At 38.2% G+C, this 25,008-nt stretch overlaps 1 protein-coding gene across 1 annotated transcript in view; it reads right to left on the reverse strand.

Moving 5' to 3' along the window:
* LOC140520247 (ALK tyrosine kinase receptor-like) overlaps positions 1-25,008 on the reverse strand; it is a 505,219-nt gene that overhangs the window by 222,166 nt on the left and 258,045 nt on the right. The window contains exon 2 of the mRNA XM_072634099.1: positions 4,642-4,761. Coding sequence (XP_072490200.1) covers positions 4,642-4,761 — 120 coding nt within the window. The remainder of the gene's footprint in view (positions 1-4,641; positions 4,762-25,008) is intronic.

Raw genomic sequence — 25,008 nt, forward strand, 5'->3', positions numbered from 1 at the left:
CAGAGAGAATTATGTACAAATTGATTCAGGGCATCCTATACTTTTGGCATAGGGAGAAAGCTAATTTCCTTGTCTTAAGCTCATGGCATCTTTAGGACCTTAGTCACCTAGTCTAATCTCTTCATTGTGTGAGTGAAGAAATTGAAGCCCACAGAGGCTAAATAATTTTCCCAAGGTTACTTAGGGATCTAGATGTAGTGTCAGATCTGGAATGCTAGTCTAGGACCTCTGACTCGACCCTTCAGGGGTGATGAAGTCTTAGAATTCCAGAGACTACAGAATGTTAGAGCTGGAAATCATCTCATGTAATCTCCTCATTTTACAAAGGAGGAAACTGGGACCCAGAGCAAGCTTGCCCAGGATGTTACAAGTCTTAGGATTCAGCCTGCATCTGTCAGTCCAAGCTGGGTTCAGGGCCTTGAACATCCCATGCAAGTGATAGCCTACTTAGTTCTGGTCAGTTTGTGTTCAGTCATTTTTTTTCAATCACATCCAACTCTTGGTGACCCCTTTTGGGGTTTTCTTGGCAAAGATACTGGAGTGGTTTGCCATTTCCTTCTCCAGATCATTTTACAGATGAGGAAACTGAAGCAAACAGGGTTAAGTGACTTGCCCAGGGTCATACAGCTAGTAAGTGTTTGAGGCCAGATTTTTGAATTCATGAAGATGAATCTTCCTAAACTCAGGAAGATGAGTTTTCCTATATCTAGAGCCAGTGCTCTATCCACTGCAACCCCTAGCTGTCCTCTGGTCAGTTTAACTTGAATTTACTGGATACCAGTATAGCTAAATGTAAAGAAATGCCAACTGGCAGGGGGTTTAGACTTCAGGCCCTCCACTTCTTTGTCTCTGGAATTTTTAGTGATCAAAACTCCTTTTCAATAAACTCAGTGTCCTTAATCTCTCACCACCTGCTGCTGCTGATGGAACTGATTTCTATCTGGATAGGCAATTGGGACCCAGTCTTTTAGACAGGCCTATAAATAAGTCTACAGTCATCAGGAGCTGATGATAAAAAGGCAAAGGAAAAACTTTCTGAGACAGCCTCCATCAGAGCCCTGAGGGAGAGATGGGCCACTCTCTGCTTTCAGACAATGAAATTAGAGACGGCCCCGTCACTCACACCTCGAGACGCGTTAGAGCTGGAATCCGATACCAAATGCCACTGACGAGAATATATATCCTCCAACATGAAAGGCCCCCACGTAAATTAGAAGAAATATGGAGAGCCTTCAAAAAGGTAGGTCAAACTTTTTCCTCAAGCAGATAATTACAGGCTGGGGGTGAGTAAATCTTATTAGCCTCTCTCCACCTCATCTTTCCTCATAAAACACTGATGGGGAAGGAGCTGTAGTCAATCCGGGGCTGACACCTTGCTTAGAAAGGGACAGGGCACTTTCTCTGGGTTATTCTGCCTGCCACATACCAGGGCACTAACTACAAGTAGGAAAACTGCATCTAAGAATATTTTCACTTTGGGAAAAAACAGTAGGAAATATGGTTAGACCCTCATAACTTTGAAGGTTGGGAGCCTGGGGGTTGGGAGGTATATATATGTGTATATGTGTGTGTGTGTGTGTGTGTGTGTGTGTGTGTGTGTGTTTGGGGGGGGTGTATGTGTGAGTATGGGTGTGTGGGTGTAACAGGGGTTGACATGTAGGTGAGGGGGTAGGGAGGTCACAGTAATTTCTGAGGGGAGAAAGTGAATGTTCTTGAGTAGGAAGCAGTCCTTTACCCTGGGATAAAATTTCATTTTCCTCATTCTGGTCTTTGGTATAGCTAAACAAAGTTTAATCCATGGAAAAGTATCTGTAGGCAATATCCACAGAAAATTATGTTGTACTTAAGGTGCCTATATCCACTTGTTAAGACTTAGTTACTTATCACTCTCTGAAAAATTACCCCCTCAGGCTGGAATAGTCCCTTCCATCCAAGTCTGAGGTCTTGAAATTAATGAAGTTATTAACATTTCTGAAAATGTCTCATTGATAGCTCTTGACAGGCGTCGATTTATAGCCCTGGCCTTGCCTGATGTCTATAAAATCATAGAGAAACATGGGGGCAGGTCTAACCTGAACTTTACCACTGGTTTGCTTTGTAGAGTGAGTGATTTAACCTCTAGGCTTTTGGGGTGAGTCCAAAAAAGTCCATCTCCATTGGGCCTGGCTGACTGACTGAGTTACTCCTGAGTAAGAATGGGGTAAAAAGATCTGAAATCATCAAAATATTTAGATATTTTGGCAATGATGAGATAATAGCTGCTACCAGACATAGAATCAATAATAACAGTGAAACTGACTATAGCAGTTATGCCTTAGTGTTTGAATAGTGTTTATAAGAAATTTTGATTTTCTCCTTTATCCAAAAGTGAAAAAAACCAGAGTATTATTTAGGATAAGGAAGCTGGTCAGTTTATAGATTCATAGACCTAGATATGAAATTAGGAGGTATTCCTCATTAAATTAAAATTAATCCTCTTAATTTTAATCAACTTCATTAAATTGACATCCCTATAAACATACACACACATACATACTTAAAGAGAGACTCCTATTTTAATAATAATCTAATAATAATATAATTCTAACTGAGACGGAGGACAAATATTTCATCAAAGTCATACATCCAGTGAATGGTTGAGGGGGAGCTAGAAGCTAAATGGTCTGACTCATGGCCCAGCTGTTTCTACAAGTGACCAGCTTAGAAATAACAGTCCACAAACCCAGATTTCCCTCAGTCATGTTGACAATAGGAGTCCACTAGAGATAGCAGTCTATCCTATCATCTTGTATGGTGTTGACGTGCAAGCACAGATTGAGTTCAGATATGAAGTGGGGGAACGGATGTATTTTAGGAAAGTTGATCTCATGGGTGGGTTCTTAATATTAGAGATGAGTAGCTAAAGGTTAGGGAACAGGTAAGCCTGAATCAGGCTTAGGAATTTGAGATGGGCAGTACACTAAATTGAGGTAATAAAGTCACAATCAATGGAAATATTAAAGCTGACATGAGGTAGCTAACTCTTGCGGTTTTTATAAAAAGGTAGAAGGTTGGATTTGATGATGTCTAAGTGTCTACCATGACAAAATCGCTCCTCTCCTGGGAATCACTTTTCCTTTCTTGTGGAAAAAATTATGAATAGGGCTCTTTAGATGTGTAACAATGTCATTGGAGCTTGTGAAACTCATCTGGACAATTGCTGCCAGAATGTCAATGACCATTAATGCAGCGTCAGGATCAGAGTGGTGATCAACCAGGGTGAGTCCATATGGACGGATACAATGGCATCCTCATTTAGAAGATAGAACTTAATTCATGTGCTCCTGCATTTTTATAATGTAGAAAACACCAACAGTAAGCAAATTCTCCCTCTTACAACTGAATTTGTCTAATTCTCATGTTATTTTTAGATCATGAATTACAAAGTTGATTGAAGACAGTTGATACTGCTCGTCTCCAGATATATTTCAGGCTATCTGCCTTGAGCGCCCAAATTGCTAGTTATGGTTCTGATTGGGAAAAAGTCCAGGGATGAGGAAGCAAAAACCAATTAAACATGCTTACTTGTGGTTTGCCTCTACCTGAAGAAGTGGATAGCCTGCTTTGGCCTGTGGTTCACATGAAACGTCGGATGAACTACATACTTCCAAATGATACACACAGAACCAGTCTCCCCCTCTCCTTGAATTCTAGATTATTTTAATCACTGATAGATTAGAGGATAATCTGAAACAGAGGTTTCAAACATACACCCTATAACACTCCTGAGTGCAACTGGTACTAAATTAAAATATAACTCGGAAATATATTTAACAAAATAAAAAACAACAAAATATAGACAACATTACATTTTAAAACTAAGTCAATATTCAGCCCAGAGGAATCCTTATATACAGACTATTAATGCCCTTCTCCATTTGATACCATTGCTCTTGGAGACCACAATTAAAATGGATGCATGTTACTATGACTACAAAGAAGGATTATTTTGTCACAGTAGCTGGGGAGTTCCTCTGAACCTAAAGTCATAAAAGGAAGGAAAGTAGTAAAATGCCAACAAACACATGATGGTAGTGGTGCTGCTGGTGAGAGCACTGGCAGTAACAAATCCTTAGAATGGCAAGGAGACAGGAAATTGCTATATAAGGGAGGTCAGCAATGCAAAGAGAACATGCTCAGGGTAAGAAGGGACCTAGGTGAGTGCCTTAACATACACTGGGAATCATCGAATCCTAGGAAGAGCAGTTGGAAGGGACCTTAGAAGCCATTCTAATCAAACTGCTTCATTGTTCAGGTAAAATACATAAAACCCATAAAGTTTCAGTGACTTTCCTAAGCTTTTACATATACACAATAAGTGGCAGAACCAGGTTTTGATCTCAGATTTTTTTTAAATCCCCAAACCAGATGGTGACAGATGTCAACAGGTGAGTGGAGGAGGGAGAACTCCAAAGACTAGCTTCACCCATTTCTAAATTATTCCAGTTTCAAGTCCATTCTAAGGATGCCTCCAAGACCTATGGAGCACTAAAAGATGTATGGTAATTTGAAGTCCACTCCATTGGCTATTACTCTCAATTTTCCTTAATTATGAGACTGATATAATTAACTGTTCAAAATACTCCATGGAAACTTACTTACCGTATCGGCTACGTTGAGAGAGGAAAGGAGGAGAATCTTTCATGATCCATGTCAGTTTCCAGATAAAGGGCTCTGGAGTGAGAGCAGAGATCTTTGTAGAAGATTCCAGGGAGCTTGGAGCTATATATTAAAAAGAAAAAAATGCTAATTAATGTGCTCTCTGATGATGGTGTTTAGAAACAATTATAAGGACTTACAGATGTCTAATTAAATCCACTTAAAAAAATTAAGTACCACATCTGTGCTAGGAACTACATAGTATCACGTGCTAGAAACTGCAGAGAGGAAGATGGACATCCTATAGTCTCAATAAGAAGTATTATTACTCCTTTTCAGCAGATGAAGAAGGTGACCATATGTGTGACATTGGTAAGGCCACTTAAATTCTCCAAGCCTCAGTTTCTTTATCTGCAGAATAGGAATAATTACATTTGTACTATAGCCTTGGAGAAATGTACTATCTCCTCTATGGAAATAAAATGAGATTGGATATGGAGGTTCCAATTTAGTTAGTAATAATCATAGGATACTACTAATGTTTTGAATGCATATAGTCTGACCTGGACAGAGTACAATAAGGTGATGATCACCCTTTTAAGAAGAAGTACCCTTCTGTCAACGTAGCCTATATCTGAATTTCCTTTTCTGGTAGCTGTAAAGTTGACTCATATTGAACTTTCAGTCTACTAGAATCCCAAGGTATTTTTTCAGGGGAATGGGTATATAAGAATTCCCTGCCCTTTCTTGTTCTGTTTCTATTGCTTATTTCTGCTCCCAAGTATAAGGTTTTTGTTCATTCCCCCTAAATTTCATTTGAATAGATTCAGTCCATTATCCAGCCAGTTTCAAGATTTTTTTGTATCTTAATTCTGTTATTCAGTGTCTTATCTATCTTGCTCCAAATTGCACAATACACACATTTTATAAGTACACTGTCTATGATTTTCCTAATCACTGATTTAAAAAAAAAATTCTTGAACAAAAAAGATAAAAAAGGGCCAAGAATGGATCTCTGGGGCATTGTACTGATTATAGTCCTCTCTTCAGGTTGACAGTAATTCATTTGTCACTATTCTTTTGAGTCTAGTCCCTTAACCAGTTTTGAATTTATATTTTTTCACCCAGTCCACTTTCTTCCATCTTATCCATGAGGATATTAGGAAAATCTTTGTCAAAGAAGTTCAGTGGAGTCAAGATGGTACAGTAAGGCAGCAACCCAGCTAAACTCCACCAATATTCTCCTCCAAACAATTTTAAAATAATTCCTCAAATTAAATTTTGGAGCAGCAGAGTCAACAAAAGAATAAGTCATTTTTCCAGCCTGATACAACCCAGGAGGCTGGAAAGAGAGATCTCTGTCACCAGAGTTAGGAATGACCCAGAATACAGCAGAAGCATCTTGGAGGCTGCCGTGACAGCCCTGGAGCAGCAATAATAGCAGCAGCAGTTTGGGGAGCTCTCAGCCCAGAGACAGTAAGCAGATTGAACAACTTGTCATAAAAAAATTACAAAGGATCTTTGGTTGACACTGGGGTGTAGATGACACTGATTGACAACTCTATTGCTCATACCTAGTTCCAGCTCACAATTTTAGGGCAGAGAGGAGTACTGGCACACCTATGTTCATTGACAAGGGAGTAGGGGCTCCAGTTGTAGCTCCAAGGCAGAGAGGAGCACTAGCACTTGTGGCTATAGGAGGGCAGAGAACCTGGACAAAGTGTTAGGGCCAAGAGGAACACTTATACTTGTAAGCTACATGGAAATAGGGGTCCTTCCTAGGTAAAGAACAGAGCACAGACCAGGAGAGCAGCGACCATACCTCTCCATGGATCACAACAACTTGGAAGGAGTGATAACCCTGAACTAGCTCTGAAAAGAGCACCATCAAAAAACCTAAAGTTTTTGAAAGTGCCTCCCCATCCTCAGGTGAGCAGAATGTATAAAGTTTAAAGTCAAGAAACAGGCTGGAAAAAATGAACAAACAACCAAAAAAATAAACTGACCATAAAAAGTTACTACAGTGTCAGGAAAGATTAGGAAAGAAACTCAGAAGAAGATAACAATGTGAAAACAACTTCAAGCAAAGCCTCAAAGAAAAATACTAATTGGACCTAAGCCCAAGAAGAATTCCTGGAAGAATTAACGACATAAGAGTAGTAAAGGAAAGATTAGGAAAAGAAAAGAGAGTAATTCAAGAGAATTACGAAAACAGAACAGTTTGGTTAAAGGAACACAAAAAATACTGGAGAACATAACATCTTAAAAAATAGGATGGGTGTAGTGGTAAAAGAGGCACAAAAATTCACTGAAAAGAAGAATGTTTTAAAAAGCAGAACTGGTTGAATGGAAAAATAGGTACAAAAGCTCACTGAGGAAAATAATACCTTGAAAATTAGAACTGGACAAGTGGAAACGAATGACTATGGAGATATCAAGGTACAATAAAACAAAGCTAAAAGAATTTTTAAAAAATAGAAGAAAATGTGAAATATCTCATCAGAAAAATAACTGACCTAAAACAAGATTAAGTAGAGCTAATTTAAGAATTACTAGACAACCTGAAAGCCATGAAAAAAAAAAGCCTAGACATCATCTTTCAAGAAATCATCAAGGAAAACTTCCATAATAGCCTAGAATCAGAGGGTAAAACAGAAATTGAAAGAATCCATCAATCATCTCCTGAAAGAGATCCCAAAATGAAAACTCTCAGGAATATCATAGCCACATCCCAGAGCTCTCAGGTAAAGGAGAAAATATTGTAAGTGGATAGAAAGAAACAATTTAAATAACATGGAGCCACAGTCAGAATCATATAACAATTACCAATTTCAAAGTTGTGGAGATCTTTTGACATTTCAGAAGGCAAACGAGCTAGGATTACAACCAAGAATAACTTACTCAGTAAAACCTCTTTCAGAAGGAAAAATGGACATTTAATGAAAGAGAGAACTTTCAAGCATTCTTAGTCCAAAGACCAGGGCTGAATAGAAAAATCTGACATTTAAACATAAAAGACTCAAGAAAAGCAAAAAAAAAAAAAAAAAAAAAAAAGGTAAATATGAACAAGTAAACATAAAGGAGTCAATAGAGTTAAACTATTTACGTTCCTATATAGGAAGATAGTACACATAGCTCCTAAAAACTTTATCACTACTAGGGCAGTTAGAAAGGAGTCTACATAGTCAGAGGGCACAGGTATGAGTCAATTATGTTGGGATGATCTAAAAAAAATAAAGGGGTAAGAAAGAGGGATACACTGGGGACAGGCAAAATTGGAAAATTTTTCTCACATAAAAAAGGTATACGAAGATGAGCTTTCATAATAGAGAAGAAAATGAGGGGAGGCAATACTTGAACTTCACTCATATCAGAATTGCTTCAAAGAGGAAAGAAGACACATACACATACATATGCGTGCACATATACATACATATGTGTAGAGATAAAAGATATGGGGGTGAGGGAATGATAAAAGGGAGGGTGGATTCAGAGAGACAGTGACCAGAAGCAAAAGAGAGAGGGAGAGAAGGATAAACATAAGAAAAGAGGACAGAAGGAAATACACAGTTAATCATCCTAACTGGGAATGTGAATAGGATGAGTTCACTCCTAAAATCAAAGTGGACAGCAGAAAGGATTAGAAATTAGAATCCAATAATATGTTGTTCACAAGATACACACTGGAAACAGAAAAACACAGAGTTAAAATAAAAGACTAGAGTGGAATCTAATATGCTTGAACTGAAGTTTAAAAAGACAGATCATGATCTCAGACAAAGCAAAAGCAAGAACAGACCTAATTAAAAGAGATAATCAAGGAAATTACATTTTGCTAAAAGGTACCATAGCTACAATAAAGTAATATAAAAAAATTAAGGGAAAATTTCTCTGATAAAGGTCTCACTTTTCAAATATGTAGATAGCTGAATCAAATTTAGAAAAATAAGAGCAATTCCCCAATTGCTAAATGGTTCAAAGATATGAACAGGCAGTTTTCAGAAGAAGAAATCAAATGTATGTAGTCATATGAATATCTATATCTATAGTCACATGAAAAAAATGCTCTTGATTAAAGAAATTCAAATTTAAACAATTCTGAGGTACCACCTCACACTTACCAGAAATGACAATGCTGGAGGGCATGAGGGAGAACAGGCATATTAATAAACTGCTGGTGGAGTTACAAATTAGTCCAATCATTTTGGAGAACAATTTGGAATTATGCCCAAAGAACTATAAAATTGTGCATACCTTTTGACCCAGCAATACTACCACCAAGTCTATACTCCAAAGAGATCAAAATAAAAAGGAAAAGGATGCACATGTACAAGAATTATAGCAGCTCTTCTTGTGATGGCAAAGAATTAGAAATTGAGGGGATGTTAATTGACTGAGGAATGACTAAACAAGTTATGCCATATGATTATGATGTTATTTTATTGTGGCATAAGAAATGAGTGGTTATAAAAGTGAATGTTGAAAACTAAAAATAAATAAATGAATAAAAAGAAATGAGAGGGAAGGGTGGTTTTAGGGGGGAAAATCCATGGCAAGACCTATATAAACTGCTACAAAATGAAGGGGGAGGAACTGGGAGATTGTTGTACACAGTAACAACAATATTTAATGATGACCAACTGTGAAAGACTTGGCTACTCTGATCAATACAGTGATCCAAGACAGTTCTAAGAGACTCATGATGAAAAAATACCATCTACCGTCAGATAGAGAACTGATGAACTCTGCATGCAAACTGAAGCAAAATTTTCTTAATTTGTGTGTGTGTGTGTGTGTGTGTGTGTGTGTGTGTGTGTGTGTGTGAGAGAGAGAGAGAGAGAGAGAGAGAGAGAGAGAGAGAGAGAGAGAGAGAGAGAGAGAGAGAGAGAGAGAGAGAGAGAGATTATGGTTAATATGGAAACATTTTCCATGATTTCACAAAATTGATATCATTTTGCTTGCCTTTCCAATAGGCAAGAGAGTAGTGAAAAGGGACAGAGTTTGGAATTCATTTTTAAAAGAAAATAATGTTAAAAATAAATTATATTTAAAGAAAAAAGAAAAAAAAACAAAGAAGACATTCAAGTAGATTGGTTCCATGACATTCTAATAACATAGCTGCCCTGTCGCAAAAAAAAAATGACTGTGGCTTGGGGTGAATAATTGTTTCCCTTTCTAATTGCACTCAAACCTTCTCTTTAATGTTTTCTAGACTTCTGCTAGAAATCAAAGTCAAGCTAAACAGTCCATATTTTAAAAGAATCTACCTTTTTTGACTTAAAGAAAACTAGGACAGCATTTACTCACTTCTAATTCTGTAATCTTTCTATTGTTCTCCATAGTTTTTTTTTAAGTCTTATCATTTTTGTTTTAATAACCAGCTCAACCCCATACACCAGAAGCATGTCTACAGAAGCAATTCTTTCTCACCATTTATTCTTTTCTCCTTTGGTTGGTCTCAATCAATCAAAAAGCTTTTGATGTGTACCCAGCACTGTGCTATGGACCAGAGACACAAAGACGGAAACAAAACATTCCATGACCTCAAGGAACTAACATTCTATTGGAGACCACATGTATATGAATAGGTATATTCATAAAATATATTTAAAAAAATAAGTTCATTACTTTTTTAGAAAGGAAAGGGAAGGCATTAGCAGCTGGAGGAGGGAATTTAGAAAAATTTTGTATAGAAGACAATGCTTGAGATTAGCTTTGAAGGAAAGCAGAAAATTTATGAGGCAGAGGTGAGGAAGGATTGCATACCTGGTATGTAAGCCACTACAAAGGCAAAGAGACTGGAATGGAAATGGAGTATCATGAATGAATGAATGAATGAATGAATAAGTGAGTGAATGAATGATCATTTATTAAGCAGCACCCTTTTTCAAGAAGCTTCCATTTTATTTTATTTATTTATTTTAGAAGCTTATATTTTAATAAAGAAAGATAATACGCATAGGCAAATGGTGACCAGGGAGGGCAATCACTTTGTCAGCCATGGGGAAAGATGGATTGGAGAGACAAAAGGTGTCAGGAAGGAAGATCAATTAGGAGGCTAGGGCAGTGTCCTGGTGAAAAGTGACAGGGCCTGAAGCAGGATGGTGGCTAAGTGAGTAAAAAGAGTGGAATGAGTGCCAGCAATGTGGGGAAGGTAGATTTGACAAGATTTGGCCATACATTGAAGGGATGGAATGGCTGAACTGAAGATGACTCTGAGGTTGCATATCTAGCACCTTGGACAGAAACAAGGATATTCAGAAGAGAAAGAGGTTTGGAAGAAACGATATCAAGTCCTGTTTTGAACTTGTTGAATTTGGGATCCCTCGAAGGTCATTTAAAGAAATAAAACTGGCAGATCCCTCTGCTCTTCCTTTTCCTTCTCTCCACTCACTAAAGCTCAAATCTCAGATGCTTGTTTTAGCCCCACATCACTTTTTTTACAGTGTTCGTGAAGACAATTTGATAACAACAAATGACATGAACATAATGGTTCTGAAAAATATCCATGTGTAGTAAGTCTAAGAGTTATCTCTATGCCCATTTCCCTGATGAAGAAACTGAGATCAGGAGAGGTTAAGTAACTTGCTCAAGTTCAAATTGTTCATAAGTATCAGAAGCAGAATTGGACCCCAGATTTCTGCTGACTGTTGACTCTTTCCACCATCTTCCAGGACCCTCATGCAACTTGACATTTTGAGGAACCATGGTCTAAAACAGTTCAAATGGAAAAGGAGGGTCAAAAAGAAGAGTCTGGCGAATGAAATTGAACTGAGGTTTGTTAATCTAGAGGTAGCTAGGTAACCTAGTGGATAGAATGCTGGATCAAAACTTAGGAAGTCTGAGTTCAAATCCAATCTCAGACACGTACTAGTTATGTAACCTTGGGCAAGTCATTCTGCCTCTGTATGCCTCAGTTTCCTCAGTTATAAAATGGGGATAATAACATCCCCTAACTCCCAGAGGTGTGAGGATGAAATGAGGAAACATTTGTAAAGCACTTAGCCCAATGCCTGTCACACAGTAGGCACTTAACAAGTGTTTGTTCCCTTCCCCTTAATCATCAAGCCTAAATCCATTCTGGCTGCACAGATGCTATGGTTCTTTAAAATGCTGTTGCAATACATCTCTTCCTAATAATGCCTCTGCCTGTACTTTGTGTTCAGCCCTGTAACTTGATCTAATCGTGTTTGCTTCAGTTATTGCCTTATCAATGCAAAGCCTGAAATTGCACTCAGAAGTTATGAATTCTTTACAATTATGTTATTTTCAGAAGAAAAAAAATTGGTGCTGGGTGACAGCTTACCATGTAGCCAGAAGGCCAGGGAGCCAGCCACAAAGGATGAATGTTTCAGATTTGCATTTGAGAGAGAGGGGGAGAAGGGTCAAGGCAAAGATACCTTCTTCCTTTATTGTACCTCAACTGCATTTCATGTCAAGAAAAGTAATTACAGCACGTCTACAAATCAAATGAACTCATTCCCTGCAGTTAGGCAGCACTCGGCAACAAAGTCCCAGCTCAGTGACCATTGGCTGATGGTTTGTGGTGGAAAAGGATTCTGTTTTAAAGGAGTAAGTGCTGAAAGTGTGCAATAAAGCTTCTTGGATGAGTAGCCAACCAGATCAGGAGATCTGGCTTCTTGTTCTTGACCCCTACTTGGCCCAGTGTATGCTCAGTGCCTCCAGAAGTATTTTTAAAATGATGTGTTTTCTTAGATAATTTGATTTGATCAATTCTTCTTGTGGTTAGATTATTTTCCCCCCAAGAGGCTGTGTTACATTTCCTAGTGGCTTACCTTCATGGCCCTCAATTCCCTTACAGTCACCACTTAGCATCACTTAAACCTGTAATGCTTTGTTCCCCCAGGGGACCAACTCTGGTCCACACTTGCCAAAGGCTTAGTACTGCCCTACAGCTGCTACAATTATTATTATTAACATTGCATTTCAAAAAACAGTTTAGTACTTGCCTCCACCAAAGACAATGAACTTAGATAGTATAATCCTCATTATCCCCATTTTGCAGATGAGGAAACTGAGGCTCAGAGAAACCCAAGTGACTTGCTCGACTGACTTGACGACACTGGTCAGTGCCACTGGAGCTGAGATTCAAGCTCAATCTTCTTTAGTCCAGTGTTCTTTGCACACTATCGTGTTACCTCTCACTTACTTCACCATCCCAAGAGTTGAACTGCTACCTATGCATTCCTGACAGTTTGGGACCAGCCTATCACCACCATCTGACTGGAAAAGACCTGAGTTCAATTGATCTGAGGCTAAGTTTCAGCCTTTTCTGGTCCTTCTCCTCTTCCTACCTCCTGCCAAAGAAGTGTTCCTGCTGGATGACTAGAGTCACCTGAGAGAAGAGACTAATGAATAACCTCACAGAAGCATTGAGCTGGAAGGGACTTTAGAGATCATTGCATCCTTAAAGCACTGTGTAAATGGTAACTAGCATGATTTTAAAAAAAAGATATATGCACATATACATGCAATGCATACACATGTGTATATAAACATGTATGTACATAGACACATGTACATATTTGTACATATGTATATAGATAGCATGTTATAACTATATATATATAACACTTTATGACTGATATAAGTAGCACTTTGTAAGTCACACACACAGACATATATATATAATGTGGGTTATAAAGTGCTATGGGATTAGAAGAGGAAGAAATCATTCCTCTCTGCTTTGATCAGTGAAAACATCATTGAGAAAGTGGCATTTAAGCTGGAGGACTCTATGGAAGCAATAAGTGACACTATTTTAGTATGTTAAGGTTTACAACGTGCTTTAAATGCATTACCATAACTGCTCTTCATAACCACCCTATGAAGCAGATATAGAATATTTTTTCAGCACCGTTTTAGAGATAAGGAAACTGAGACCCTGAGAAGTGATTTGCCCAAGGTCATAGGTAGGAAGCAGACAGAAATTAAACCCAAGGTTTTGCTTCCAAATTTACCAGGCCAGAAGGCCTCATCTTCTATGTCTGTGAGTACAGAGTGAAACAGAAGTTTAGTTTTTAAATGGACAAGTACAAGACACGGCCTTCAGAGATTAAAGCAATCTAAATTATTAATACACTACATAAAAGGCCCTGAATGGCAGACAATCAATCCACAAAAAGGGACTTGGGAGTCATTGCGAATAATTTCTCAAGGTCATTGGCCCAACGTGCTGCTTCAGTTGCATTCGGCAAATAGTTATTAAGCATCTACTATTTATCAAGTCCTCTACGGGGTACATGACAATAGCCTATGCAGATACCACACAAGGCAGAAGATGTACGGAATTTGGTGAATGGCCATTAGTCCAATCTGGCTGGGCTGAAGAGTTTATGAAGGAGAATAGCATGAAATAAGACTGGAAAGATAGTTAGGGGGTCAGAATATGGAAGGCCTTAAGTACCAGGCTGAGGTATTGGTATTTTATCCTTAGGTAGGTGGTAAGTCATGGAAGGCTTTTTTTATTTTAAATAAAGAAGTGAAGGGATTGGTTCTGTGCCTTAAGAAGATTGCAGCTGGCAACTATGTGGAGACAGATTAGAGAAGGATGAGGTTGGAACTGGGGAGAACAATTAGGTCACTGTAATGGTGTTACTGAGATCTGGGGACTACTAGGGCGGTGATATAAACAAAGAAAAGGGAACAGATATGAGAGGCATTAGGGAGACAACATTGATAAGACTTAGAAACTGAGGGCAAAGGATGCTTAAGTTATAAAGGCAAATTAAAAAGCAGTCATTAAGTATGTTGAAAACAAAAGAGAAAACATTATCCATCCCTTATATAAAGATGATGGATACTTTAAAAGGTCAAGCAGAATAATAATGATTTAATTCTGGATCATAGCCTAGAACAGAGGTGTCAAACTCAAGGCCTCTCAGCACTCCAAAGTGTGGTTGGAATTAGATTAAACTATAATTGAGAAATGTTATTTTAGTTTTTGTGCAAGACCAATAAAACAACAGCAACAAAAATTATCCACCCTGATTCGGAGACTTGGGGAGCTGTCCAAAGGCTAATGGCAGACTAGCAGATTAGAAAGTCTATTTTCCCTCCCTTGAAACATCCAGTGACTGACTGGATGTGGACACAGCAAGGCTATGAATCTTCTGTATATATAAGTAACTGTGAGAGAAGGCTCATAATTCAAGACCCTGTCTGTCTCTTAAAAATATCTCTTTGTGCTAACTGGTGCTTCTCTGTGCCTTGACTGATATCATCAAACAGAATAAAGTCATTTGCTAATGTATTCTAACTAATAAATAGTAGACTTTCTTTACATAGCCATCTTTTTTTTTTAAATCAAGAATTATAATAATAACTCACATTTATAGGATGCCTTGAAATTTTAAAGTCTTTTACACATGATATCTTATGTGACACGACAATCCTTAGATGGAGATACCATTATTATCATCATTTTATAGATGAGGAAACTGAGGATCAGAAAAATTATGTGATTTACCAAGAGTCATGCTGATAGTATCTAAGATGGGATTCAAACCCAGATGACATTGATTCCAATTCCAGAGCTCAAGCCACCCTGTTCTTAACTTTTATTCTATAACATGGCCCCTTTTGGTAATCTGGCACAAACTTATCGAACCCTTCTCAGAACAATGTTTTAGATGAATAAAATAAAATATATAGGAACATACAAAGGCCAAAGGCTAGTGAAAATAAAAATGCAATGTTTCCCCTAAGTTCATGGAATGTGAAGAGACCCTGGACTCCAAGTCCAGAATCCCTTCTTTAAATAATGAGGAAACTGAGGGTCAAGGAAGTTCAGTGATGTGCCACGGTTACTTAGGGAGTGAGCATCAGTCATGGTGTTATTTAAGTCTTGGGACTCTGACTCCAAAACTAGTTCCCTTTTCAACGCCCAGCTGCCTTCTTGATGATACTGTCATGGTCTATTTCAAAGGATCATAGGCTGAGAGCTGGAAAGGATCTCAAATCCCCTTATTTTACAGGTGAGGGAACCAAGGCATAGAAGAGATAAATGATTTTTCTTGGTTTACACAGCTAATAAATGTCTGAAAAAAGGATGTAAACTCAAGTTTTCCTGACCACATTCTCAATGCTCTATCCATTGAGGGTTAAGGAAATCCTTTTAGGTTTTTACACACATATGAACAATTGTTACTAAAATTAGGTAAACCTCAACTTTCCATGATCCACTTTGGGAATTACCCATGGTAATTTATCTCTTCTTCTTTATCACCAAAGTGCAATTAGTGCATGGCAGATAGAGTGTCAGGTTTGGAATCAGGAAGACCTGAGTTCAAATTCAGCCTCAGACACTTATTGTGTGACCCTGGGCAAGTCACTTCACTTCTGTTTGCTTCAATTTCCTTAACTGTAAAATGGGGATAATAATAGCAGCTACCTTCTAAAGCTGCTTGAGAAGATCAAATGAGATTTTAGATATGTGTATGTGTGTGTGTATATATATATGCATATGTATATATAGGGATGTGTGTATATGTCTATACATACATCCATGTGTATACATATATCTATCTCTCTATCGATCTATTTTGCATAGTGCCTGGCACATAGTAAGTACTATATAAATGTTAGTTATTATCATTTTTATTATTACTGAATAACTGATCTATTCTTTGAACATATTTCTGTATGTCTGCTTCCTAAACATTTCCCCACTTCAGAGATTCATGATTTTGACAAAGTGGCTCCTCCTTCTGTTGGCTCAGTCCTTCTTCCCTCCATGATGGTCACTGCACTGACTCTGGGACTAAGTAGGACTTCTAACAGTAGGTATTATCATCCTTTATCAGGCCCATCTTCCTAGTATATACACACATATGTAGACAGGCATATACGTGTATACGTAAGTGTGTGTTCAAAGCAGAATGGGCCTAATAATGGATATAGATACATATGGATATAGATACACACAAACACACACACACACACACGTGTATCTAATATAAGAACAGTGTATGTATTTGTCATTATCTGGTATTCGGGATTTACATAGCTTTTACTTTCCTCCATTCTTGTAAATAACTGAGAATCGACTGTAGATGGTCGTTATTTACAAGGATGGCCATGTTTTATCAGTAAGCATGTTTTACCAACCAACATCAATAACATGGAGGAAATAGGGCCATTCCAGTTACCTCTTGGAACTGTTCCTGCCTCTCTATCACATTTTACTTATTTATCTTCTTTCCCACAATAAAACAATCAGTGACAGGCTGCCAGTTCTTCTCCTTATTTGAAAACACACTTAATAATGCATTATTTTACAATGATTTTGTGTCACGCACAGCAAAGCTTAATGGGACCAAATAAATAGTCTTGTGGTTGTCAAGCTCCTGGGTGAGCAGCTGATGAAAAAAGGAAGAGACAGAAAGGCGTGGCCCTTTGCAATTGGCAGTAGATGGGAAAAGGTTGTGAATATTTATTGGCCAGAAATCACACACCTGCTCAGTCAAAGGGGTTTTCACATATATATATATGGAAATGTTCTCACCAAATTGACATGCCTGCTGAGTTTTGGGTTAAGTTGGGGATGTTGGAGACAGTTGATTTAGGCCTGAAAAATATAGATGTCATTCCCAGCAAGCTGAAAGGGAGAGTTAGCAGGTGTGCCCTTCAGAGCAAAGAGACTTTGTCAACAACTTTTCAAACAAAATAATGGTCACGTGGTAAAGGCCTTATGCATGATGAAATAGAATGTTACTCTTCTTTTCCATACTTGTTTAGAATTTTCATCTATAGTTAACTCCATTGGAAGACAGACAGTACTACCTCCAAGACGAATATAATGCACCAGCCCAAGATGAGCTACCTTTTCTAACTGTGAAATATTGATTATTAGTATTTCTTTTGGGGGAGGGAGAGGTAATAAGTGCTTTGATTTAGATCTCCCATAGGGATTTCTGAGGGGTAGTAAAATTAAGGGTTAGAAATGAATAATTTTAACAAAGTATTTTATCATTTATTCTGCTTATTTACATCTTTGCAACTTTAAAAGTAAGATTTAGTCCTGATAATACATTTTAAACAGTTCATACTTCATATCCTATTATAAAGCAAATATGTCATTGGATGTTTATTTCTTCCAATCTCCCAATAAAGAAAATACATTTGACATCACACATTTGAGAAAAGTTTGAAAATCCTGCAAAGATTTTTTTTAAGGTCACAACCGTTTCTGTTATCACACTGATATAAAATTGAGTGGGACACATCAATTACAAACTATGAATCTTAGAAAGGCTCTCATGCCTATCTGCAAATAGGTAGACTGTCTGTAAATAGGCTATCAATTTATAATTGAGTAGCCCTCCAGAAATGATTTGTGAACCAATATCAACATTAATTATGGATACTAAAAATAATTTCAGGCAATGTAATAAAGAAGTTTTTTGAAAGGAGTCTCTTACTATAGATTAAAGAATGTTAGCTTTGGAATTAGAGGACCTGAATTTGAATCTGGGCTTTGCTACACTTAACCCTTCTGTCCTCATTTTATAAAATTAGTTCATTTTTTAAAGTAGGGAATTAAGCTAGACTATTAGTAATGTTCTTTTCTGCTCTAAATCTATGCCCCTCTGGTCTTATCATCCACTCTGTTCCCCTATGGAAGAAAGAGGGGGAAAATAACATTTATGAAACCTCCCCTTATCCCCACTCTCTCCCTTTATATAGATTATTAAAGACTTAGAGCTGGCTGTGGAACAATTTGGAACTGTGCCCAAAGAGCTATGCAACCATGCATGCCCTTTGACCTAAAAATACCACTACTAGGTCTGTATTTCAAAAGAGATAAAAAACAAAAAGGAAAAGGACCTACATATACAAAAAGTTTATAGCAGTGCTTTTCTGGGGGCAAAGACTTAGAAATTGAAGGGATGCCCATCATTTGAGGAATGGCTGAACAAATTGTGGCATGTGATTATGATGGAATAATACTGTATTATAAAAAATGCTGAGCAGGATGCCCTCAAAAAACCTAGAAAAACTTACATGATCTGATGCAAAGTGAAATGTACTGTGTACAAAGTGACAGCAATATTGTAAGATGATCAGCTGTGAATGAATTAGCTATTCTTAGCAATACACCAATCCAAGACAACTATGAAGGACTTACGATGAAAAATGCTATCCCTCTCCAGAGAAAGAACTGATGGTATCTGAATGCAGGTTGAAGCATACTTTTTTTTAACTTTACTTTTCCTGAGTTTTTTGCCTATTTTCTTTCACAACATGACTATTGTGGAAATATTTTGCATGACTACACACATGTAACCTATATCATAATGATTGTCTTCTCAATGGAGGGGAGAAGAGAAGAAGGGAGAGAATTTGGAACTCAAAGTTTTAAAAACAAATGTTAAAAATTTTTCTATTCAACATGACTAATGTGAAATGTGTTTAATAGGAATGTATGTGTTGAGTCCATATAAGATGGCATGCTATCTTGGGGATGGAGGGGGAGAAAATCTGGAACTTGTAGAAGCAATTGTTGCAAGCTAAAAACAAATAAATTAATAAATTTGGAAAAACTGTTTTCACATGCAACTGGGGAAAAATAAAATACTAAATAAAATAGATTTAGAACTGAAAGGCACTTTCAAAGTTCTGTAGTCTAAGTCCTTCTTTTTAGAACTGAGACTCTGAACAGTTAAATGACTTGCCTACAGTCATATAGGTACTAAGTGCCAGGGACATAGTTAGAACCTCTGTCCTCCTATTCCAAATTCAGAACCCTTCTTGTGGTATCACTTAGAAACTCCTCTCCTTACCCTACCTAGTTCTTTACTGCTTAAGCCTTCAACTCAGGCTACCTCTCCCCTCCCCTCAAGTCTTTAGCAATCAGTGAAAGGAGTAGAAACTCTCACTGCAGAGAAGAGGAGCCTGCTTTGTCTTAAATATTATCATTTTCTGACCCCACTGTCCACCTTTTTCCAGTACCTTATACCTGGGGGCAGGTATACCTGTCAGTGAAAAGTTACTTAAATACCCAGAGGATGAGCATATTCTGCTAGAAACACAAAGAGGGACAAATACATTGGTAAGAGATTCAAAATTCCTCAGTTGGACTCAATTCTCCCCCCCAAAACACAAATACTTAAAAAAATTTCTCCCCAGTCAATCCTGTCTTTATCTTAAGTTATAGAACTGCTCTCTTCCCTCCCTAGGTCTAGTCCATGTTCTGTTTCTTTGGCATTTTGAAGGGTGGAATGATAGTCATGGCATGACCTTGGCATCAGATATCTGCTTCCCCAGGAAAAATGACTGCTAAACCCAGCTTTGGAAAGTGTTCCATATCTGGTCTCATCTTCACCCTGACTGGACTTCAGCAGAGAAGGGAGTTTATTCCTTAAGAACTGATATGATATCAGAAGAGCCAAGTTGTCAGAATGACAAAACTGTGAAGTAAGCATTTTGACCCTCCTGATTCTCTTACTATTTATTCTCATTTATCCTTTAATTCAATAATGAGTAGACATGTCATTAAATGTCCCAGAAGAAATCTGTTTTAAGTTTTATATGATCACAGCACCATACTCTATTCCTTATGTTCAGTCTTCCTCATGCCATTTCCTATGTAGTAGAAGCATATATCCCCAATTTTATAGAAAAAAAAGTTAGAGGAAACACTACCATTGCAGACATCTGGGATAGAATTCATCCAGGGAGTTGAGGGAAATGAAGAAATAGATCTTGGTTGCTGTGTATTCTTTCCTGCCTCCAACAGAGTTATCACATTTCTTTCTAAAGCTAGAATACAGGATAATAATATCTGAAGCTAGAGTGGAGATTTATGTTTGCAAGGTACTTTGTATTCATTATTTCCTTTGATCTCCTTTATAATCTTATGAAGGAGATAAAGCCAGCATTATTATCACCATTTTATAGTTGCAATAATGAAGTAAGCCCCAGAAAAGTGACATGACCAGCCCAGAGGTGTTGAAACTCAACCCCTGGCTCTACATCCAGGGCTGTTTCCATTATATCATGAAGAACACATAGAACTAAACAAGGAGAAGAGAGCTTGGAGAGGAATTGAAGCTACAACCAACCAAACCAGAGAATGGAGGGGAAAGGTGAGGTTTGACACCTAACTTTCCTAATGACTGTCTAGCCTGCCAGAATCACTTCACTTGGTTCCATTTAGATCTGGTCAAGCAAGTACCCCCTTACTAGATTAAGACCTCTTAACAAGATGCATATTTTGTTTTAATAATGTCTATGAGATCCCACTGCATCTTCCCCAAAGCATGCATAGATGTACTTGGCAAGAAAAAAGATTTCAAAAATTGATTTGAAATGATGTGTTTCATGTGCTAAAATAGTAAGGCTTCAATGAGATTCTTACAGTTGTATGTCTTGCTATACAAGAGAGAAGGATGAGACTTCTGTCCAGTTTTTAGATCCCAACCCCTCCAGGGCCTGTTCACCATCATTAACAGGATCCAATGGGCTCCGATCATAGGCTTGTTTCTGTAGTTTGCTTGTATGATACATAAAATTTACTTCACTATGATCTCAAGTCTATTTTGTCCTCCCAAAATATGCTGCCCAGAATAGTAATCAAAGACAAACTTTGAACTGTCACCAGACTTTCATCTTGGAATCTCAAAGAGCCTTACAGGCATTAAATAATGAATGACTTGTAAATGGCACAAAGGCTAGGCAGCTCCGAGAAGGGACATCAGCCAACAAAAGACCATTCCCTTCTTGGGTGAATAGACTTTGAGGAGCAATCAAAATGGTAGCTGTGTTTAGTATTCTTACACTATCTATCTGAAAGAAGGATACCAAGTGTCCATCATAAAAGATATTCCTTTTCTTTAACTTCCTTACCTACCTTAAAGACTCAGTACAAGCATCATTTTGTACAAGAAGCCTTTCCTGTCCCTCTTACACCCTCCACCACCTCCCCAAATTAATAAATACTTTGTATTTATTTAGCTCTGGAATATTATATTCTTAGTGGAATATAAGTTCTTTGAGGGCACAGAATGTTTCTGTTTTGTCTTGGTATCTTTGCACTAAGCACAATGTCTGGTAAACTGGAGAGGTTTAACAAATCCTTGTTGAATTAAATTGAACTGAACCTCAAGTTTCCATGCATGAAAACTCACTACAGAGTCAACGATCATGTTAAGTAAGACAGAGAGAATCCTGAGAGTCCTCCATGGCTCCATTTTGTGGAGTGAGGACAACTATTAGACTTCAGTAGGTACTTGGTTAGTTGTATTCTGATTCATGGACTCCTCAGAAGGTCTAAGGGAATGTTCCATTTAGAGATGAGGCTGAGCCACTCAAAGAGTAGCGCCACCCATCACACAATGATGGACATACAGGAGCATTCCTAAGATATGGTAGGGAGGTAGACAAGGAAGACCTTTTGGGGCCACCAAGGCATCAACCCTCCCTCAATCCTGAATCCCTCAAGCAGGGATTTTGTAGAATACTCTGGTCCCTGACAGACTCCTTCTCAAACTTACGAGAATGTCAGTAGACAGCAGGACTAGTGGCCTTTGGTAAATGGAACATTCACATGTAATATTGAGGCTGTATATGAGGGAGCAATGTTATATAAGGTACCCTTAGGCTTTAGGTGTCCAGCCCCAAGTCCAGCATTCTTTCTCCTGTCCCACAGTGGCTCATCTTTCAGGGCTCTCATTCTGCTCAGCCACCTCTCTCGGTTCTTGTCTGATCATCTATAAGATCAAAGGGTTGGTCTGAATGATCTCTAAGTTCCCTTCCAGTCTATGATTCTAAGTCAGTTGTCAGGAAGCCACAATTCTCAGCCTGATTTTTCTCAGGATTGTTTCACCAGGACAATAATCTCTCACCTGCAGTCAGATTCACATAAACCAGAATGAGCTACTTGGCTGTGACTAGAAATCTGGAAACCTGGGTTCCTAGCATCCAAGATTTACTGTATGACCTTGGGCAAGTCATTTAACCTGAGTTTCGATCACCCTGCATGTAAAATGGGGACCATAATATTTCCTGACTACCTCCAGGGATGCTCTGAGAATTAATGAGATAATATACACAGAACACTTTAGGGTCTTTTGAAGAAAAATGCCCTAGAAATCCTCAGGACTGTTATTTAAAAAGGGCACTGTCAGGATCATATTTTTTTTAAATCCCTTACCCCACATTACCCTAATCAACTCATATTAAAATGAAAGGAGAGACTAATAATCTAGTTTAATTCTCCCTATTTATGATGCTATATTACCTTTACTTTTTCATTCCATCTAGGCAGGGAACTTCAGCTCAGCAATGCCAGTTGATGGCTCTCTTTCCTACATAAGTCATAGAACGAACCATAGAAATCAGCCAGCCCAATGCCTTCATTTTACAGGTGTGCAAAGAGATACTCAGGGAGAGGAAACACAGAGCTTGACAGAACATAACTAGAACCCAGGTCGGATATCTAGGCACTGCTCCTTCTAACACACTATGATGATTTTTAACTCTTTTAACCCAGGGAGCAACAAGAAAGATCAAACATTTTCATTTTCTCCCATCTATTGCCTACCTTTGATTTCTTTATTTTGAATGCCAGATTTATATTCCCCCTTCCTTCTCCCTTCCCTCCTTACTCCTTTCATGATTCTGCTTAAACACCCCCTTGGAGATAAGAAGAAGGGAAGGGAGGAGAGGGAAGGGGAAAAATGGAGGGGGAAGGAGGGGAGTAGAAGGGTAAATTGGGAGTAGGGGAAGGAGAGGAAGTGGAGGAGAGGGAAAAGTAGAAAATGGGAGGAAAGAGAGGGAGTAGAGGAGAGAGGGAGGAGGGGAGAGAGAGGAAGGAAGTAGGGAATATAGGGGAGTGAGAGGAGGAGGGGAGAAGGGAGTTGGAGAAGAGGGGAAGAACAAAAGGAAGGATGGGAGGAAGGGAGAGAGGATGAGACTTGGATGGATAGGAAAAGAGAAGAGAAAACGGAGAAGAAAGCAAAAAAGGATACAAAAAAGAAGAGGAAGGAAGGACAGAAAAGAGAAAAAGAGAGCCATGACAAAGAAGAAGAAAAGTGAGGGGGAAGAAAAGGAATAGATGAGAGAAAACAGCAGTTATGAAGGGAAAAGCAAAAAGGGAGACTGAAACAAAAGATAATTTTTACTTTCATTAGGTCTCTGATCTATTAAACTGAACTAAGAAATGTAAAGTTGCATGAGTTACCTTTCCTAGTGTATTCCAAGCATGAAGGCTCAGACCATCTCAAAGGGCATTTGTCTACTGGCTTGGAGATCTATGCAGTAAGATACAATGAAGAAGATGAAATTTTTTTAAAGATACAATGAAGAAAGAATCAGAGGCTCAAGCCCCTGCAAAAACTGCCCACCATCCCTGAAATTTACCCAGTCTCCCTGGGGTTAATGACTAGACCCTATAACTCACCTAACTGTAAACAGGAAACTCAGCCACCTGGCCTGGCTGCATTGGTTTAGAGCACAGAAGGAAAGGCAGAGGGAGTGACTGATGAATTGTGAGACAGTCATCTAAATGGGGCAAGGGGAAGATGACCTAGGAGGGAGGATGGTTTCTACAGGAAACATAATTCAGTTGTTAACCATCAAAAATAAACTATCCTTTGAAAACGCAAAATGGTGAGCCTGCTACATCTAGTGAAAATCCAACAGTCCAGGTTGTGACAATCCACTCTTATTCACATTCTCTGCAGCAGGGCAAACTGGAGAGAGGGGATGATTAAATAATTTCTTTTCATACCATGTGTGTTTCCTTTAATGGTCAGGAATAAAGAGCAAAGGGGAGAAGAGAGGGGAAAAGAGAAAGGGGAGGAGAGGGATGGAGAGAGGAAGGAAGAGTGGAGGAGGGAGAGAGGGAGAGAGAGAAAGGGTGAAATCCCTATTTATTCATACTTTCTAGCATTGTATCTCCAAGGTAATGAACATTTTTAGTTTGTAATCTTCTTTTGAGAGGCAATGATGGCTTAGTAGATAGAGAGTTGACCACTTCTTGCCTTTGACAAATGCTGGCTGTGTGACTCAAGATGATTTATTTAAACTCTGTGCTTCCCCAATTGATAAATGCTCAAAGGAGATGAACAGGCAGTTTTGAGATGAAGAAATCAAAGCTATCTATAGTTATATAAAAATGCTCTAAAACTCTATTGATCAGAGAAATGCAAATTAAAACAACTCTGAGGTACCACCTCATACCTATCAGATTGGCTAATATGACAGAAAAGGAAAATGACAAATGTTGAGGATTGGGAAAACTGCTACACTAGTACATTGTTGATGGAATTGTAATCTGGTCCAACTGTTCTGCAGAGCAATTTGGAACTATGCCCAAAGAGCAATTATATTGTGCATATCCTGTGA

The sequence above is a fragment of the Notamacropus eugenii genome, chromosome 1 (assembly GCF_028372415.1).
Source record: "Notamacropus eugenii isolate mMacEug1 chromosome 1, mMacEug1.pri_v2, whole genome shotgun sequence".
NCBI classification, from domain to species: domain Eukaryota; kingdom Metazoa; phylum Chordata; class Mammalia; order Diprotodontia; family Macropodidae; genus Notamacropus; species Notamacropus eugenii.